The sequence below is a fragment of the Hypanus sabinus genome, assembly GCF_030144855.1.
Source record: "Hypanus sabinus isolate sHypSab1 chromosome X2 unlocalized genomic scaffold, sHypSab1.hap1 SUPER_X2_unloc_7, whole genome shotgun sequence".
In the NCBI taxonomy this organism is placed as follows: Eukaryota; Metazoa; Chordata; class Chondrichthyes; order Myliobatiformes; family Dasyatidae; genus Hypanus; species Hypanus sabinus.
The window spans coordinates 225,228-246,283 of record NW_026779007.1 but is presented as its reverse complement, the minus strand read 5'-3'; the positions used below and the strand labels follow the sequence as shown (position 1 = coordinate 246,283).

The 21,056-nt window shown below is 41.3% G+C and overlaps 1 protein-coding gene and 1 long non-coding RNA gene across 2 annotated transcripts in view; one reads left to right on the top strand and one right to left on the bottom strand.

Annotated features, from left to right (window-relative positions):
- Positions 1-766: 766 nt before the first annotated feature.
- LOC132385960 (zinc-binding protein A33-like) lies at positions 767-15,013 on the top strand. Its single transcript, XM_059958192.1, has 6 exons — positions 767-1,264; positions 1,955-2,050; positions 2,466-2,699; positions 3,972-3,994; positions 4,082-4,200; positions 14,319-15,013. Exons 1-6 carry the CDS (start codon positions 854-856, stop codon positions 14,867-14,869), a joined length of 1,434 nt encoding a protein of 477 aa, XP_059814175.1. The 5' UTR covers positions 767-853; the 3' UTR covers positions 14,870-15,013.
- LOC132385968 (uncharacterized) overlaps positions 8,711-21,056 on the bottom strand; it is a 73,457-nt gene continuing 61,111 nt past the window's right edge. The window contains exon 3 of the long non-coding RNA XR_009509366.1: positions 8,711-9,168. This is a non-coding gene — a long non-coding RNA (uncharacterized LOC132385968). The remainder of the gene's footprint in view (positions 9,169-21,056) is intronic.

Genomic DNA, 21,056 nt, shown 5'->3' with positions numbered 1-21,056 from the left:
TTTATTTAAATCTTATTTTGATGCAAAAAAAAGTATCAACATCTGATCTGTATTCAGAGTGAAGGAGACCAGGCCTTCTATTGGAAACGGGACAGACATGGGTCAAGTCATTAAGGTTTTCTCACGAAGGGCTGTTGAAATCAGGACCTTGCCGAAAAATTAACATTTTCCACCCTGTGACGTAAAATGTCCAGTCCTGTGCTTTTTCCTGCAACCACAGGTCGGTCATCACCACTGAATCTCTCTCCTCACAGCACAATATTTTCTCCACATCCCCAGTTTAATGGCATGTATTCACTGTTTACTTATTCACCGTTTTACACTCCACTCTGACTCTCTTAGACCTGGAGAAAGATACAAAAAAACGAGCTGCTGGAGGAGCTCAGCGGGTCGGGCAGCATCTGTGGAGGGAAATGGACAATCGACATTTCGGGTTGAGACAGTTCAGATGAAGGATCTCGATCCGGAAAGGTCCTTCCGATCGGAGCGATGGGGCCTTTGGACAGTCAGCTAACGTTTTTTGTTGCTCTACGTGTTTACGAGATGGGGTTGCTGGGCATATGGCCAACTCACCTACGCTTGTCGCCGGGCTTAGACAGTCCATTAGGCGTTTCCTTACCTTTTCTCTGTTTAATTTATTTTTGATCCCACACTAACATTCAAATAGCCATGAACATATACAGCAGCAGAATGTTCATTCCCCGAGTCTGCAGCGCGCGTAGTGGACAATCCCGGTACTGCAGGGGTCATTCCCCGAGTCTACAGCGCGCGTAGTGGACAATCGCGGTACTGCAGGGGATCTGCAGCTCCCGGAAGTGAAAGTATTCTGAATCAGGAAGTGCTGGGAGTTAACATGGCTTCGAAAGGACCGGTCGAGAGTTTAACAGAGGAGGCGATTTGTCCCATCTGCCTGGATTTCTTCACCGATCCGGTTATACTGGAGTGTGGACACAACTTCTGTCGCTCTTGTATCACACGGTATTGTGAAAGGGAGCAGAGAAACTCCTGCCCGGAATGTAGAGAGGTGTTTGCTGACCGTACCCTCAGGGTGAATCGGGCCTTAGCAAATCTGGCTGAAAAAGCTCGAAATCTAAACCTGAATCGGAAAGGGAAGGAAAGTGAACGTCACTGCGAGGAACATGAGGAAGAACTGAAGCTGTTTTGCGAAACGGACAAGACACTGATCTGTCTGATCTGTAGAGACGCGCAGGAACACCGAGAGCACCGCTTCAAGCCGATTAAAGAAGCTGTTAAAATCTACAAGGTAGAAACTAACGTCAGTTTAATACTTAACATATTTCCTTTCTCCTACATACCATCACACGATGCTCCATAACCAGAACATCATTCTCTGCAACTTCCGCCATCTCCAACGGGATTCTAGCATCTCTCCGTCCCACAGCCCAACTCCGCACCCCGCAACTCTCCGCTCTTTATACGGATCGCTCCCCGTACTGTATCGCCCTGATCCACTCGCTCCTCCCCACTGATCTCCCTCCTGGCACCGACACCTGCAAGCGGGACAAGTGCTACACCCGACCTCTAACCTCCTCCCTCGTCACCATTCAGGGCCGCAAACAGCCCAGTCCCTCCCGTTTCTTCCATGGTCGATTGTCCTCTCGGATTAGATTCCTTCTTCTCCAGTCCTTTACCTCTTCCACCTGTCCCCTCCCAGCTTCTCACTTCATCACCCTCCCCCACGTTCCCCCTCACGTTGTCTCACCCGTCACCTGTCAGCTGGTTCTCGTCCCCAATCTTTTCATTCTGGCTTCTGTCCCATTCCTTCCCAGTCCTAATGAAGGTTCTCATCCCGAAACACCGACTGTTTATTTCCCCTGAATAGATGCTGCATGACTCACTGAGTTCCTCCGGCATTTTGTGCGATAATCGGGTTTGATCACCTGTTTCTTTTGATGCATCTTTGTTTCTATTTCCTTCACACTCTGACTTCCAGGATCAGCTAAAATCTTCCTTAGACTCTCTCACAAAAAAGAAATCAGACTTCCAGGAAAAGGAGCAGCAACAGAAAGAGAAGATTTCCGGAGTTCGGGTGAGGCTTCCTGAGCGGAATTTCTGATATTACTGTCGAGTTTTGCTCCATTTAATGCAGAATAGCCGGGTATCGCAGGTCCAGTGACCTGGGTTCGATCCTGACCTCTGCTGCTGTCTGTGTGGAGTTTGCATGCTCCCCCTGTAACCATGACCGTTTCAGACACATTCCAAGGACATGCTGGATGAATGGTTAATTACAATTAACCCTGTGAAGGTGGGGAGGGTGTATGTGAATCTGCTGGGAGTTAATGGGTCACTGAGGGAGAATAATTTCAGGAAAATGTCAGGGAAAGGATTTGACGGGAATGTCTCAGAAGTAATATGGACCCCAATGGACCGAATGGTCAATTTTATGTCATAAGGAAATACAACACAGCAATGTAGTAAACTAATCTTCGCCTTTCATTCGACAGAAACAGTCACACAGCAATCAGACCCACATCACATCCCAGTTTGCTGAACTGCGACAGATTATCACTGAGAAAGAGCAGAGCTTACTCAGGGATCTCAGGGAAGAAGAGAAGAGGATTCTCAAACCAATGGAGAAAAATCTTCTGGCTCTTCAAGAGAATATAAGGATTATTCAGGAGGAAATCACTAAGTTAAAGGAACAGATGGATCAAAAAGACAGTGTGATGTTTCTCAAGGTGAGGGATGATATTTCAATTTAATTCTGTCAAATTGAACTAAATGAACAGTGGTACATTTGAAATAAACACAGCACAGCGGCCAATTCTACCAAATCAATTGCCACTGCGGGTGACCTTACACAGAGTGTTCTCCTTTCATGAGGAACCTCCAGTCAGTCCACTAATGACATTCTAAATATCGGAGATTGATATTCGATCCTTTATTAGCAATATACAATATTAAGCATAATTAATTTCAGCATAATTTCAACATAATTAAATTGTAAATTAAACTGCAATTAATTGGTCAACAAAAGATATGGCATCTGCCAGTCCCAGGATCAAAACAGCCCAGAACAAAGTTCGAATACGTAACTTATTCCCTTCACTTTTACCACGTCCCCACTCACGTGACTGGTTATCGTAATAAACACATAACACAGAATACAATGCAGACAGAAAACAGACGTGTTGCTCCTGCACACAGCATTTACAAATGGCAGTAAACTGTTTCTCACCAGACAATTGGTGCAACTATTCAGGGTTGCTGTTGGCCAAAACTGGTCTTCCAGAACTTCTGTACATCCCAGGACAGAATGCAATCTTTGCTGAAATGATTTACTCTGATCATAACACAGAGCTGCTGATAGTGTCCTTAATTACCGCATTAAATATCCTCCAAAACTCCCATTAACACCCAGTTCCAGTCACAGGCTGTGACTATGCCTGGTGCGGTGGGTGTGAGGGTCTCTCTGTCAATCAGAGAACAAAGAATATGACCCACACATCAGACTTATCCTCCATATCCGGTTTCCATCAGATTAGATAAACTTTTACTGCTCTACTTTTTCGGATTGGTTTTACATCGGATTGTGTCCCATTCTCCGCTCATTCCGCCCATTCCAAAAAACTTACCCCTGACATCTCGTCTGTACTACTTGCAAGCATTTTAAAACTGTCCTCTCGTGTTAGCCATGAATGAGATACTTTTTACCAACTGCACACAATCAAATCCATCACTAATCTTAAATTGTTCCATTTTATCATTCTGACGTCTTATCCAGATGGTAATGCACAGCCTGTCCTGTCTTTCCTGTAAGTTTCATCCTCTCAGTAATGGTCTAATTTTCAGCAACTTTCCCTGTAATTTTCCCCGTGGTTCTGTATTGCTGGTGTGTATTTGTGACTGTGGGAGTGGGAATTTTCAACACCTTGTAATGATTTGGATGAAATTCAGGATGTGGACAGTAAGTCCAAGTCTAATCAGATTTGTGTTTTTATCTATTTCAGAAGGAAGCTCATCGGAACAGGAGGTAGGACAGGCTCTGTACTGAAACCCTGAATGGATTTGTAAAATAGTTCAAAATCCCACTTTATCACCAGCATTTTAATATTTACAGAATCAGTGACAATGTCCAGGAATTGTCAGTGACAGATGAGGCCCTACCGGTTGAAAAATTCGATCGCTTCTATTTGTTGAACACAGTGCTGAGTGAAACACTTGATGCCATTAACCGAGGTAAAACTTACAAAGATTCATTTTTCCTTGTTCATGAAACACAATTAATTTATAAGCTGAAGCAAAGATTGTCTGTAATAATGGGCTGAAGGGGAACTGAAGTTTATTCCACATCAACCCCACTGACTGGGAGGCATCACTGTCACATGGTGAGCTGGAGATGTCAGACCCCTGGACACACCAGCGCAGGGTCACAATACAACCAATACACGGGACTGGCAGATGAACCATTGTGTCCTGATCCCAGACACACTGAACTAACACACCAAGACATGAATTTGAATCTGACCACAGGAGCTGGGAATTTAATACTGACTTGATGATATTGTAGGGAATAAAAGCGGGTATCAGTGTGGTTACTGGGATTGTCAGGAAAATACGCAAGTCCTTCGTGCACAGTGAGTGCAGACTCTGACTGACACAGGTCTTCACACTGCTGGATCCACAACTCTCACTGTTGTTAAGGGAGAGAATAGGGGAGCAGTAGTGACAGGGGACTCAATCGTCAGGAGACAGACAGGAGTATCTATGAATCTGTATGGGGCCCCCGATTGGTATCTTGCCCCCTAGGTGCCAAGGTCAGGGATGTCTCCGATCGTGTCTGCAGGATTTTGGAGAGGGAGGGTGAAGAGTCAGCTATCTTGTTGCATTTTGGGACCAATTACATAGGAAGTAAAAACAAAAGGGTCCTGAAAAGAATCTGGCTAGCTTGGTAGAAAACTCAGAAGCAGTACCTCCAGGGCTGTAATTTCTGGATTGCTGCCTGTGCCACGTGCTGGTGGGAGTAGAAACAGGATAATTTGACAGATAAACATGGCTGAGAAGATGGTGCTGGGGACAGGGCTTCAGGTTCTTGCATCATCGGGATCTGTTCTGGTGGAGGAATGACCTGCTCAAAAGGGATGGGTCGCACCTGGATCCGAGGGAGAACAATATTCTCGGTGAGAGAGGTTTCATAGAGCTGTTGGGGAGGGTTTAAACTAATTTGGTGGGGTTTAGAACTGGAGTGAAGAGATAGGACTGATGGTAAAAATGCAAAGATAGCACGCAGTCAGACTGTCAGGGCGGACAGATGAGAGGAAAAAATTGCAGCCAGTAGGGCGAGTATCAGTGTATCAGTGATGCAGAATTAAAAAGGGTAGCAGATACCGTACACAAAGTGTTATATCTCAATGTTTGAAGTATGAGAAATAAGGTGGATGATCTTGTTGCACTATTTCAGATTGACAGGTATGATGTTGTGGCCATCACGGAATCGTGGCTGAAGGATGGTTGTAGTTGGGAGCTGAATGTTCAAGATTACACAATGTATCGGAGGAAGGAAGGAAGGCTGATGGGGTGGTGTGGCTCTGCTGGTAAATCAGCAGCGAGATGTGACATAGGATTGGGAGATGTTGAATCTTGTGGGTCGAGGTAAGGAACGACAAAAGTAAAAATGACACTGACACCAGTCATATACAGGCCTCCCAACAGTCAGTGGCATGAGGCCCACAGATTACAACTGGAAATAGAAAAGGCTGATGAAAAGGACAATGTTATGAGAATCATGGGAGATTTCAACATGCAGGTCAATTGGGAAATCAGGTTGGTAAAGGATCTCAAGAGAGTGAGTTTGTTGAATGCAATGTGATGGCTTTCTGGAGCAGTTTGTCGTTGAGCCTACTCGGGGAACAGCTCTACTGGATTGGGTGTTATGTATTGAACCAGAGGTGAGTAGTGAAAAGAAACCTCAGGAGGCAGTGCTCACAACATGACTGAGTTCAACTTGAAATCTGATAAGGAGACAGTAAAGTCTGACATTGTAGTATTTCAGAGAAATGAAAGAAATTACAGTGGTTTGAGAGAGGAGTTGGCCAAAGCAAATTGGAAGGAGATGCTGGCAGGGATGAGAGCAGAGCAGAAATGGTGTCAGTTTCTGGGGAAATGAGGATAGATGTATTCCAAAAATAAATAAATACTCAAAATGCAAAATAGTACAACCATGGCTGACAAGTTAATGTAAAGGCAAAAGAGAGGGCATACAACTAAACAAAAATTAGTAGGCAGAGAGAGGATTGGGAAGCTTTTAAATATCTACAGAGAGGAACTAAAAGGATGATTGGGTGGGAAAAAATAAAGAAGAAATTGATTTGAATTGAATTGACTTTATTACTTACATCCTTCATATACATGAGGATTAAAAATCTTTACGTTATTTCTCCATCTAAATGTGCAATGATCTCCAATCATCCTTCAGGCCCTTTTTACACACATGTCTTTGTAAAACAAGTTAGCAAACAATATCAAATTGTTTTTCAAGTATTATAAAAAAATAAAACAGAGATAAGAGTGGATATATGACCGCTAGAAAATGAGGCCGGATATATAATAACAGAGGATAAAGAGATGGCAGATAAACCAAATATTTTGCACCAGTATTCACCGTGGAAGACACTAGCACTGTGCCCGGTGTTGAAGAGTGCGAGGGAAGAGAAGTGAGTGAAGTTACTGTTACAAGGGAGAAGCTGCTCAAAAAGCTGAAAGACCTAAAGGTACATAAGTCACCCAGACCAGATGAACTGCACCCTAGTGTTCTGAAAGAGGTAGCAGTAGAACTCATGGAGGCATTCCAAATAATCTTTCAAAATCATTGGACCCTGGCATGGTGCCAGAGGACTGGAAAATGGCAAATGTCACTTGACTCTTTAAGTAAGGAGGAAGGCAGCAGAAAGGAAATTATTGACCAGTTTGCCTCACCTCTGGTTGGGAAGAAATTGGAGTCAATTGTTAAATGTGAGGCTATGGAATACTTGGTGACACTGGACAAGATAGGACAAGTCAGCATGGCTTCGTTAAGGGAATATCCTGCCTGACAAACCCGTTGGGATTCTTTGAGGAGATTACAAGCAGGATAGATAAAGGGGATGCAGTGGATGTTGTATATTTGGAATCTTGGAAGGCCTTTGACAAAGTGCCACACATGAAGGTGGTAACCAGGTTAAGAGGCCATGGTATTACAGAAAAGTTACAGGCATGGTTAGAACATTGGCTGATTGGTAGGAAACAGCGAATGAGAGTAAAGGGATCCTTTTCTGGTTGGCTGCCAGTGAGTCGTGTTCCACAGGGGTCAGTGTTAGGACACCTTTATTTTATGCTGTATATCAAGATTTAGCCGATAGAGTAGACAATAAGATGTAGGAGCAGAAATAGGCCATTCGGCCCATTGAGTCTGCTCCAACATTCAGTCATGGGCAGACCCAATTCCTCCAGACATCCACACTCCCCTGCTTTCACCCCATGAAAGGTACATAAGGTACATAGCCCTGGCTAAATGAGAACCGATATATCTCTGCCTTAAATATGCCTTGGCCTCCATAGCCGCATGTCGCAACAAATTCCACAGATTTTCCACACACTGACTAAAGTAATTTCTCCGCATTTCAGTTCTAAAAGGACGTCCTTCAATCATGAATTCATACCCTCTTGTATTAGAATACATGGCTTTGTTTCCAGGTTTTGCAGATGATACGAAGATTGGCGGAGTGTTGAGGAAACAGTTAGGCTGGACAAGGTCTTGGATGAGGAGAATGGGAAAGAATGTGGCAAATGATATACAATGTTGGAAAATACATGGTCCTGCACTTTGGTCGTAGAAATAATGTGCAGATTGTTTTCAAAAAATCAAAAAATCTGAGACGAAATTGGACTTAGCAGTCATTCTGCAGAACTCCCTAAATGTTAACTTGCAGGTAGAGTCAGTGGTGAGGAAGGCAAATCCAATGTTAGCATTCAGTCCAAGGGGTTTAGATAGCATTCAATTCATGAGCAGGGGTGTGATGCTGAGGATTTATAAGGCACTGGTGAAGACTCACCTTGAGTATTGTGAACAGTTTTGGGCTCCTCATCTAAGAAAAGATGTGCTGGCATTGCAGAAGGTTCATTTCATAAGGATGACTCCAGGAATGAAAGGGTTATCATACGAGGAAAGTTTGATAGCTCTGTGTCTGTACTCGCTGGAATTTAGAAAGATAAGGGGGATCTCATTGAAACCTTTCGAATGTTGAAAGTCCTAGACAGAGTAGATGTGGAAAGGATGTTTCCCATGGTGGTGGAGTTTAGGACAAGAGGGCACAGAGGGGTGTCTATTTAAAACATGTGGAGAAATTTGTGCCAGCAGCTGGTGAATTTGTGGAACTTGTTTTGTGTGTATTAAGGCAGAGCATGATAGGTTCTAGATTGGACACAGTATCAAAGGTTACGGGGAGAAGGTCAGGTAGTGGGGCTGAGGAGGGAAAAAAGGATCAGCCATGATTGAATGGCGGAGCAGACTCGATGGGCAAATGGCCTAATTCTGCTCCTATGTCTTATGGTGATCAGACCACTACATTGAAGCATTGTGAGAATGAGCTCGGACACACCAACAAGCATTGACATGGGTCAAGATTTCATCTCGGGAGAAGCACACACAGCATAACCGGCCTGGCAAAGCTCCCTCGCACACATACACAGGAAGGACTGGCAGATTGTAGTCAGAGCCTCAGCAATGTACGTTGTTATTTCCCTCAGTAACCTGGAAACCAATCTCTTCAGAGACAGTCATTTATTCATTTAAACAACTCAATCACGTGTGACACATTGTCAACACACACCAGACATGTGATGACACACTGAAACATACAAATTCTTCAATGTGCACACTCTCCTTCAATGTGTATACACACCACACGGATATTTACCACAATCAACACACACACACACACACACACATATACTATCAGAGTGTGACACACGGCCACAGAAATAGGCACAAATTCCCATTTAGGATTGAAACCTGCCGTCCTTACCCAGTCTGTCTGTTCTGTGGCACTGAGCTGCCCTCTGACGTGACGTCACATCAACACTTCACAGACAGACTCCGGGGTGAGATTCCTCAGGAGGATGATCTGGGAGGGTTTGATGGATGTTGAACCCACGGCCCAATTCATCAATCTGCAAGACTAAGATCTCTTCTTGAGCATGGCCCATTTGTGTGTGTTTGCCCCCTCCCATCCCTCTAATCCCTCTAACCATTTCCCATCTGTGTACCTGCCCAAATTTATTTTAAAATATTTTTATTTTTACCTGTTTCTACAGCGTTGGAGGGCAAATTCCGTTTACCGACCTCCCTCTCTGTGAGAATGTTACCCGATAGACCACTCAGAAAAATTTCCCGTCTCACTTTCAATCCGAGGCCTCTGGTTCTGTACTCCTATTTCTTGGAAATGGAAACGTTATTTAAGCTCCTTAGAATTATTTACCTTGATAAGGGGTCATACCTGAACATCCTACACTACAGCTGAATAGCCCAAGCTTACTCACTCTCTGCTTTTAACCCAAGCCCCCAGTCCTGGTAACATCCTCCTGAAGCCTCCTGTCCAGTGTAATGACATCCTCCCCATATTCGGGAACCGGAAATGCAGACAATGCTCCAAGTGTGGTCTATCATCGACATCAAAGGCCTTGCTGAATTTCATGTGGACAGTGTGGAATAGGCTGATGAATACAGGACTGAAGGTGTTTTTTAGATTGGGACAAGAAGGGCGGCGTGGGAGCTAAATTCTGAAGGAAGACAGTGTAAAAAAAAAACTTTGCATACAAGAACGGCGAGACTGCGCAGGATAGCGCGGAGAGTTTAAAAAGATGGCCACCCTATACAGCGGGCAGCGGAGTGGGTGGCAGCAGAGTGTAGGGCTTTGGCTCAACGGGCTTAGGCGGTAACGGGAAGAGGCGAGAGCGAGGCACCGACTCTTTTTCTCCCCTTGGCAAATCAGCCCGGACGGACGGGGGAACAGCAGGGCACATTAGCTAACCGTTTAAAAAGTTCATCTGCTTAGCGAAGTAAGTGGGTGAGTAGACCTATCTTTCTTTGTTTCATTCCTGTAGAATTAGGTAGCATGTCTGCAGGGTTAGTGCTTTGTTCAGGGTGTCAGATGTGGGAATCCTGGGAGACCTCCAGCCTCCCTGATAGACACATCTGCACCAGGTACACAGAGATTCAGCTCCTCGGAGACCGTGTTAGGGATCTGGAGCTGCAGCTTGATGGCCTACTGCTTATTATAGAAAATGAAGAGGTGATAGACAGGAGCTACAGGGAGGTAGTCATCCCTAGGCTACAGGGGTCAGAAAACTGAGTGACTGTTAGGAGAGGGAAGGGAAATGCCCAGATAGTGGAGAGCACCCCTGTGGCTGACCCCCTCAGCAACAAGTATATCGTTTCGGATGCTGTTGAGGGGGATGACCTGACAGGGGACGGCCACGGTGACCGGGTCTCTGGCACTGAGCCTGGCGCTGTTGTGCAGGAGGGAAGGAGGGAGAAGAGGAATGCGGTAGTCATAGGGGATTCCATAGTCAGGGGAACAGACAGGAGATTCTGTGCGCCTGGTAGAGATACCCAAATGGTGTGCTGCCCCCCAGGTGCCAGGGTACAGGATGTCTCGGATCGGGTCCAGAATATCCTGAAGGGAGAGGGCGAGCAGCCAGCTGTCTTGGTACATGCTGGTTCCAATGACATAGAGAGGAAAAGGGAGGAGGTCCTGAAGAGAGATTTCTGGGAGTTAGGAAGGAAGCAGGGAAGCAGGACCTCCAGGGTAGTAATCTCAGGATTGCTACCTATGCCACGTGCTAGCGAGGGCAAGAACAGTAGGATCAGGCAGATGAATGTGTGGCTGAGAGACTGGTGCAGGGGCCAGGGTTTCAGATTCATGGATCATTGGGATCTCTTCTGGGGGAAGTATTACCTGTTCAAAAAGGACGGGTTACACCTGAACCCGAAGGGGATCAATATCATCGCGGGAATGTTTAATAGAGCTGTTAGGGAGGGTTTAAACTAATTTGGCAGGGGGGTGGTAAACCGGAATGATAGAGTGGAGGAGAGGGAATCTATAAATCTAAGATAGTGAGCAGTAAAGATGTCAGGAAGGACAGGCAGGTGATGGGGCAAATTTGCAGCCACTGGGATGAGTTGCAGTGCAATCAAAGCAAAAATGACTAAATACTGGACTTGAGGTGTTATACTTAAATACACACAGCATAAGGCATAAGGTGGATGATCTTGTCGTACAGCTACAGATTGGCAGGTATAATTTTGTGGCCATCACTGAGACGTGGCTAAAGGATGCATGTCTGTGAGAGCTGAATGTCCAAGGATACACGGTGTATCGGAAGGATAGGCAAGTAGGCAGAGGGGGTGGCGTGGCTTTATTGGTATGAAATGATATTAAATCATTAGAAAGAGGTGACATAGGATCGGAAGGTGTAGAATCTTTATGGGTTGAGCTAAGAAATCGCAGAGGTAAAAGGACCCTGATGGCAGTTATCTACAGGCCTTCTAACAGCTGCAGTGAGGTGGACTACAAATTACACCAGGAAATAGAAAAGGTTTGCCAGAAAGGCAGTGTTATGATAATTGTGGGGGATTTTAACATGCGAGTGGATTGGGAAAATCAGGTCGACACTGGATCTCAAGACAGAGAATTTGTAGAATGTATACGAGATGCTTTTTTCAGAACAACTTGTTTTTGAGCCCACTAGAGGATCAGAGATACTGGATTGGATATTGTGTAATGACCCAGAGGTGATTAGAGAGATTGAGGTGAAGGAACCGTTAGGAGGCAGTGATCGTAACATGATTGAGTTCACTGTGATATTTGAGAAAGAGAAGCCGAAATCCGATGTGTCGGTATTGCAGTAGAGTAAAGGAAATTACAGTGGCACGAGAGAGGAACTGGCCAAATTTGACTTGAAAGGGACATTAGAGGGAAGGACGGCCTAGCAGCAGTGGCTGGAGTTTATGTGAGGAGTGAGGAATGTGCAAGACAGATATATTCCAAAAAAGAAGAATTTTTCAAATGGAAAAAGAGAAGTCAAAGCCAAAGTGGCTGACAAGAGAAGTCAAAGCCAAAGTAAAAGCAAAGGAGAGGGCATTCAAAGAAGCAAAAATTAGTGGGAAGACAGAGGATTGGGAAGATTTTAAAAGCTTACAAAAGGAAACTAAGAAGGCCATTAAGAGGGAAAAGATGAACTATGAAAGGAAGCTTGCAAATTATATCAAAGAAGATACTAAAAGCTTTGTCAAGTATATAAAGAATAAAAAACGGGTGAGAGTGGATATTAGACAGATAGAAAATGATGCTGGAGAAATTGTAATGGGAGATAAGGAGATGGCTGAGGAACTGAACGAGTATTTGCATCAGTCCTCACTGAGGAAGATATCAGCAGTATACCGGACACTCAAGGGTGTCAGGGAAGAGAAGTGTGCGCAGTCACAATTACGACAGAGAAAGTACTCAGGAAGCTGAATAGTCTCAGGGTAGATAAATCTCCAGGACCAGACGGAATGCACACTTGTGTTTTGAAGGAAGTAGCTGTGGAGATCGCGGAGGCATTAGCAATGATCTTTCAAAAGTCAATAGATTCTGGCATGGTTCCGGAGGAGTGGAAGATTGTAAATGCCACTCTGGTATTTAAGAAAGGGGCAAGGAAGCAAAAAGTAAATTATAGACCTGTTAGATTGAGAAATGGTTGTAAAGTTTCTGGAGTCAATTGTCAAGAATGAGGTTACGGAGTACCTGGACGCATATGACAAGATAGGCCAAACTCAGCATGGTTGCCTTAAAGGAAAATCCTGCCTGACAAACCCATTGAAATCTTTTGAGGAGATTACAAGTAGGCTAGACAAGGGAGATGCAGTGGATGTTGTGTATTTGGATTTTCAGAAGGCTTTTGACAAGGTGCCACACATGAAGTTGCTAAACAAGATAAGAGCCCATGGAATTATGGGAAATTTACATATGTGAATAGAGCGTTGGCTGATTGGCAGGAAACAGAGAGTGGGAATAAAGGATCCCATTCTGGTTGTCTGCCAGTTACCAGTGGTGTTCCACAGGGGTCCGTGTTGGGGCCACTTCTTTTTACATTGTATATCAACAATTTGGATTATGAAATAGATGGCTTTGTGGCTAAGTTTGCTGATGATACAAAGATAGGTGGAGGGGACGGTAGTGCTGAGGAAACAGAGAGTCTGCAGAGAGACTTGGATAGATTGGGAGAATGGTCAAAGAAGTGGCAAATGAAATACAATGTTTAAAAGTGTATGGTCATGCACGTTGGTAGAAGAAATAAACGGGCTGACTATTATTGAAATGGAGAGAGAATTCAAAATTCTGAGATGCAATTGTACTTGGAAGTGCTCGTGCAGGATACCCTTAAGGTTAACCTCCAGGTTGAGTCGGTGGTGAAGAAGGTGAATGCAATATTGGCATTCATTTCTAGAGGAATAGAAAATAAGAGCAGGGATGTGATGTTGAGGCTCTATAAGGAACTGGTAAGACCTCACTTGGAATACTGTGTGGAGTTTTGGGCTCCTTATTTACGAAAGGATGTTCTGACATTGGAGAGGGTTCAGAGAAGATTCACGAGAATGATTCCTGGAATAAGAGTGTTAACATGTGAGGAATGTTTGACCGCTCTTGGACTGTACTCCGTGGAGTTTAGAATGAGGGGGAACCTCACAGAAGCATTTCGGATGTTAAAAGGCATGGACAGAGTGGATGTGGCAAAGTTGTTTCCCATGGTGGGGGAGTCTAGTACGAGAGCATGACTTAAGGATTGAAGGGCGCCCATTCAGAACGGAGATGCAAAGAAATTTTTTTAGCCAGAGGGTGGTGAATCTGTGTATTTCTTGCGGCAGTGGAAGCCAAGTCATTGGGTGTATTTAAGACAGAGATTGATAGGTATGTGAGTAGACAGGGCATCAAAGGTCATGGTGAGAGGGTGGGAGAGTGGGACTAAATGGGAGAATGGGAAAATGGATCAGCTCATGATAAAATAACTCCTGCTTTAAAAATCAAACACAAGAAAATCTACAGATGCTGGTAATCCAAGCTGCACAGGTCCTGATGAAGGGTCTCGCCAGATCTCTCTGACACCTGTCTGGAGAGAGTTGATGTTGGGAGGATGTGGGTGGGTCGAGAACGGTGAGCACAGCCTCCGACTATAGGGATGTCCATTTAGGACAGAGTCTCCCCCGATCCCCGGGACCGCGCTGTCCGAGTCTCCCCCCGATCCCCGGGGACTCTCTAATTCTCTGCTTCTCCCCCCAGTCTCTGTCACCCTGGATGTGGAAACGGCGCATCCGTGTCTCGAGGTGTCTGAGGATCGGAAGAGTGTGAGATGGACCGGGACCCGGAGGAATCTCCCTGACACCGGGAAGAGATTCACATACCGGCCTTGTGTGCTGGGATCGGAGGAATTCACATCGGGGAGACATTACTGGGAGGTGGAGGTGACGGGGAATCGGTTCTGGGGTCTGGGAGTCGCCGCAGAGTCTGTGGAGAGGAAGGGACCGGTCAGTCTGAGTCCGGAGACCGGATTCTGGATCATCAGGCGGAGTTATGACGTGTTACAGCGGGATGGTGACGTGTCCGGTCGCCCCTCCCCCGGGTTCCGTCTCCCTGCCGGTCCCATCCCCGGGAGGGTGGGAGTTTATCTCAGTTACGATTCCGGGACAGTTTCATTTTACAACGCGGAGACCAAGTCCCATCTCCACACCTTCACTGGGAATAAATTCACGGGGAAACTTTATCCTTTCTTCGTGACCTGGGATGGAAACCAGTGGCTGAGAATCTGCTCCGGTTCCGCTCCGGGTCTGTAAACGGGTCGGGTCCCGGGACCGGCGTCAGGAGTAAAGTCCCTGTAAATATAAATGTGCGGAGAGTGCAGCTAAATACGTGGCTAAGGGGATGGTGCAGGAGGGAGGGCTTCATGTTTCTGGTCAATTGGGCTTTGTTCCCGGGAAGGTGGGGCCTGTTCCGACGGGACGGTTTGCCCCTAAACTGGGCGGGGGGGGGGGGGAAATAACATTCTTGCGGGTAGATTTGCCAGTGCTGCTCCGGGGAATTTAATCTAGATTTGCAGAGGGAGGGGAACCAGAGTGTTAGAGCAGATAGTGAGGTGCAGGAGGATAAGGAACAAATGAAAAAAAAAAGCAGATGATATACATATTCTCAGGTACATCTATTTCAATGCACGGAGTATTGTCGGTAAAACAGATGAGTTTAGGGCTTGGGTTGACACGTGGGATAACGACATTACTGCTATTGGTGAGGGGCAGAACTGGCAGCTTAATGTTCTGGTAAAATTGGAGAAGGGCCAATTTTCTGGAAATGGAAAAGGATCTAGGAAGAGTGGATTGGGATAAGTTTTTTTTTCTGGCCAGGATGTGTTCAGTAAGTTCACAGGCATAAGAAATTAAAGAGAGATTGGGTTGGAAATGTTATAGCAACTTCATTTAATTCAAAATCGAGAGGAGTTGCAATTCCGGTTAATAAATCTTTACCAATTAAAATACAAAATATAATAATTGATTCTGTGGGGAGATATGTGATTATACATTGTCAAATTTTTTCAGAATTATGGACTTTTATGAACATTTATGCACCAAATGAAAATGATGCAAAATTCATACAAGAAGATTTTTTTGAACTTGGCTGACGCAAATGATAAAATATTAATAGGCGGAGATTTTAATTTTTGTTTAGATCCAGTTTTGGATAGGTCAACTAAAGTTGTTACAAAATTAAAAGTAATAAAACTAACTATCATTAATGGAAGATTTAAACCTGATTGATATATGGAGAAAAATTAATCAAAGAGAAAGAGATTATTCATTTTATTCAAATAGACATAAAACTTAGATGGAGATTTAATACAATTTTATTAAAACGTCAAGATTTTTGTGATTTTATGAAAAAACAGATTCAATTTTTTTTGGATACAAATTTACATTCAGTTGAGGATAAAATTGTATTATAGGAAGCGATGACAGCATATTTAAGGGGTCAGATTATGTTATACATCTAAAATTAAGAAGGAAAATTGGGAAAAGATATCATAAAGTTAGAAAAAGAATCTCAAAGATATATGACAGAAGAAAAACAAAGACAACTGGTTAATAAAAAACTACAATATAATACACTCCAGACATATCGTACAGAAAAAATAATTATGAGAACTAAACAGAAATATTACGAATTAGGTGAAAGATCACATAAAATTCTTGCTTGGCAGTTGAAAACAGAACGGGCTTTTAAAACAATAAATGCAATTAGAACAAGTGTAAATAAGGTTGCTGATAAACCTTTAGAAATTAATGAAACTTTATTTTTTTTATATACTGAACTATATCAATCAGAATCACAAAATAAGATTACTGAGATAGATAAATTTTTATCACAACTAACCCAAAATTTAATTTGGAAGAACAGAAAGGATTAGATATGCCCTTTACATTAAAAGAGGTTGAAGAAGATTTAGGATCACTTCAGAGTAACAAATCCCCAGAAGAAGATGGTTTTCCTCCTGAATTTTATAAAAAAAAATTAAAGATATATTAATTCCTCCCTTTATGGAATTAATATACCAAGTGGAAAGAATGCATAAACTCCCACAATCTTTTTTAACAGCGATCATAACTGTATTGCCAAAAAAAGAGATCCTCTAAAACCAACATCATATAGGCCTATTTCTTTGTTGAATACAGATTATAAGATAATAGCAACAATTTTATCTAATAGAATATCTAAATATTTACCAAAATTAATACATATGGATCAAACAGATTTTGTTAAAAATACACAATCAATGGATAATCTAACTTGGTTGCTTAGTATAATTCATCTGGCACAAAAAAGAGAGGAAATGAGTGTGGCATTTGCTTTGGATGCAGAAAAAGCATTTGATAGATTGGAATGGGATTTTTTGTTTAAGGAATTCGAAAAATATGAGCTAGGAAAATCTTTTATACAATGGATCAAAACCTTAAATACTAATCCTCAAGCTAAAGTAGTTACAAATGCTCAGATTTCAACACCATTTTGCTTAACGAGGTCAACTAGACAAGGCTGCCCGTTATCACCTGCTTTATTTGTATTGGCAAAAGAACCATTAGCTGAATTAATTAGAACAGATTCAGACATTGGCGGTTTTAGAGTTAATCAAGAAGAATATACGATTAATTTATTTGCTGATGATGTTTTGATTTATTTAACAAACCCATTACAATCTTTGCAAAGATTATCTTTTAAATTGGAAGAATACGGGAAAGTATCAGGGTATAAATTAAATTGGGATAAAAGTGAAATTTTACCCCTTACCAAAGGAAATTATAATCAATGTCAATTAGTAACTCAATTTCGATGGTCAATAAATGGGATAAAATATTTAGGTATCAGAGTTGACAATGATGTAAAAAATTTATATAGACAAAATTATTTGCCATTATTAAAAAAAAATAAAAGAGGATCTTGATAAATGGATGATGTTACCAATAACATTAATAGGTAGAGTTAATGCTGTAAAAATGAATATATTCCATAGATTGCAATATTTATTCCAAACTTTACCAATACAATTACCGCAGAAGTTTTTTCAAGAACTAAATAAATATGTAAGGAAATTTCTTTAGAAAGGAAAGATGTCAAGAATATCATTAGAAAAATTGAGATGTAAATTTGATTTAGGAGGGTTACAACTTCCAAATTTTAAGAATTATGATAAAGCAAATCAACTTAGATTTATTGCATCTTTTTTTGATGAAAAAAAAACCCGGCATGGATTAGAATAAAATTAGATAAGATAGGAGAAAACATATCCGAAGATTTTACATATAAATGGGAATCCAAATTGATACGGGGAAAAAAAAAGAATCTCCTATATTAAGACACTTGATTGATTTATGGAATAAGGTAAATATGGACGATAAGATAAAGAAATCTTTATTAGCAAAAACAAACTTTAATTCAAAATAGGCTTATTCCTTTTACAATGGATAATAAACTTTTACATAATTGGTTCCAAAAGGGGATTAAATATATACGTAATTGTTTTGAAGGAGGTATATTGATGTCGTTTGATCAATGAAAAAATAAATATAAAATATCAAACAACACTCTTTTCTCTTATTTTCAATTAAAGGACAATTTACGAGAAAAGCTGGGTCAAACAATGTTGATGCCAAAACTTAGTGCAATAGAAATATTAATTCAAAAAGGAAAAATTTTAAAAATTACACCTTGTATGTACAATTAGATTCAAAAACAGACTGAATCTGGAATTCATAAATCAAGACAAAAATGGGAAACTGATTTGAATGTTAAAATTGTTGGAAAAAGTTGGTCAAGATTATGTTCTGATAGTATGATAAATACAATAAATGTTCAAATTAGATTAATACAATATAATTTTTACTTCAATTATGTATAACACCACAGAAAATAAATAGATTAAATTCAAATATGTCTGACCAATGTTTTCGATGTAATCAAGAAATTGGTACTTTTTTACATTCTACTTGGACTTGTTTTAAAATTCAACCATTTTCGATATATCTGACTTTTATTGGAACAAAGTTCTGGAGTTCAACTCCCAAATAGTCCAATATTATTTTTATTAGGAGATATTGAAGGGACAATACCGAAAATTAAATTGAATAAGTATCAGAAAAAGTTTATAAATAATGCATTGGCAGTAGCTAAAAAAGTTATCGCAATTACTTGGAAATCTGAGTTATATTTATCTATGGATCATTGGAATAATGAAATATATAGTAGTATTCCACTTGAAAAAATTACATATAATCTAAGAAATGAATATGATATATTTTTCAAAATTTGGCTCCCATACCTACAAAAGATGGGATTAAATATATAGGTCCTTTGAAGATAAAATTATAATGTAATTAGGGAAAGTAAGAATAAATATTAAAATTATTTTGAATCCATGGAGCATGTGGGTATCCTCCAATATTGAGGCAACCTTTTTCTTCTTTATTTCTTTCTTTAGATAAGGGTTAAGGTGGGGAGGGGGAGGATTAATATTATTTTTCTTTTTCTTACTAATTTTTCATTACATTTATTCTTTGTAATTTTCTAAAAAAATAATAAATAAATAAAAAGACCATCTCAGTAATCCAACAGCCCACTCACCTTTGCTACCCTTTATGTTATTTCCTTATGTTTAACACAATTATTACGTGCCTTTTCCAGCTCAAACTGTGAATTGATTTAAAGTCAGTCCCATAATTTAATAGCTTTTATTTGAAAACTATCTACCCTCGCAAAGATTGTACTGAAGACTGCATTTGATTTTTCTTCAGCCTTGTACGCTTCACATTGAAATAGTATGTGTTTCGACGGTTTCATAATGACAAAATGTACACGACACAGAATGAAGTTTTGCAATTAGTTACAAGGCATAATTAAGCATAGTGTGGATATTTCTGTCATGTGAATATCATTCCTTCACTTGTTTTAAGCCCTTCTTCTATAAACCCAACAGGTTTATGTATTCTGGAAAGGTGTCTGTCTTTACGTCCATTATCCTACGTCTTGCCATAAGCCCCTAATTCTTAACACTACCAACCTTTTAGCTTCTAATTTGCTAAGTGGAAGGTCCATATCCACAGCTTAACATTTAACAGCTTTTGGAGCTAAACAGTCAACATCATCATTTCCCTCAACAGTGTGATATGCAGGACCCATAATGTGCAGACATATAAATCAAACTTTATATATGAAATAGCGTTTGACAAGTTTCCAACAGTCAATCTGACCTACTGCCAGAATGACCTGTTTAAGACTCATCAAAACCAAAATGTATTCTGAGCAAATTATAAGGACCAATTTCTTCCATCCACTGTAAGCCTAAACTGTTGGCAAAGAATTCTGCCTTCTATGCTGATAAATGGCTATAAGTCATTTCTTTATCATTACCTGCAATTCAGGCACACAAAAACAGCCACACCAACATCCCCAATTAAATTATCTTTTGATTCATCTGTAAAAATGGTTACTGTATGATAATAACTTTCATTAATATACTGATGACCAACAGACTCTCAGGCAGAACCGAATCCGATCGTGTAAAAACTAAAATCAACTGAAGTCATTGGAAAAAACAATGTGGGGTTACAGAGAACGCTACAGTGGGACATACTGTATCATCAAATACGCCCATATTCGCAGCGTGGTAAGAACCCAGCCACCCAAAACAAAAAACACTCTTCTAGTGATGTCCCCCACTGTCCTCCAGCGCACCTTTAACAGGACGATCATTTACTTGCCCCCACAAATTAATCCAGTATGTTGACATCAACTTGAACCTCTGTTACTTTGAGGGCAATTGTCCCATTGCAATCAGTAAAGCCAAAGCAGGAGACAACATTACCGCACCAGAACACAATCTGAAAGTCTGTAATTGTATCACATACAAACACTTTTAATTTGAAGATGAAGGTGATCCACAAGCCACACAGACATAATCAAGAACAGATCAAATTAAACAAATATAATTGGTCAACAAAGATTTTCGTGTTGCACCCAAGAATACCCACATAGATATCTGAGGGGATTTAAAGCTCCTTTACATTTATCAATTATTTTACTGATGGGTGCTTCCCCGTCAGCTTATTATCCATCCACATACTGAGAAATCTTACCACTGACACTTCCTCGAGACATTAATCCTATAAGTTAAAATCAAGTGCAAGTCTATTAATGCTGTTTGTAAACCACGTAGTGTGTTTTAACAACTGAAAACTTACAATCCTCATCAATCTGCCCACTGTTTGAACTATTAATTGTAAATTTCAGTTAATACCTCAAATCCATAAAGCTAAGTCATCTGTATATTGTGATTTACCCAGGGAATCCCATTTTCCCATCTCAGAAAAAATATCATTAATCATAATATTAAATAATGAAGGGCTACAAATACTGCCTTGTGGGATTCCATTCTCTATCTCATAGACACAAACATGCCGACCGTTACTTGGACAGTCTATA

Excerpts from the sequence above, each read along its gene's own strand:
- LOC132385960 (XM_059958192.1), top strand. The coding sequence starts at position 854 with ATGGCTTCGAAAGGACCGGTCGAGAGTTTAACAGAGGAGGCGATTTGT. Across the intron at positions 2,051-2,465 it reads AGAAGATTTCCGGAGTTCGG|AAACAGTCACACAGCAATCA; the intron begins GTGAGGCTTCCT and ends TTCATTCGACAG. Across the intron at positions 3,995-4,081 it reads GAAGCTCATCGGAACAGGAG|AATCAGTGACAATGTCCAGG; the intron begins GTAGGACAGGCT and ends TAATATTTACAG.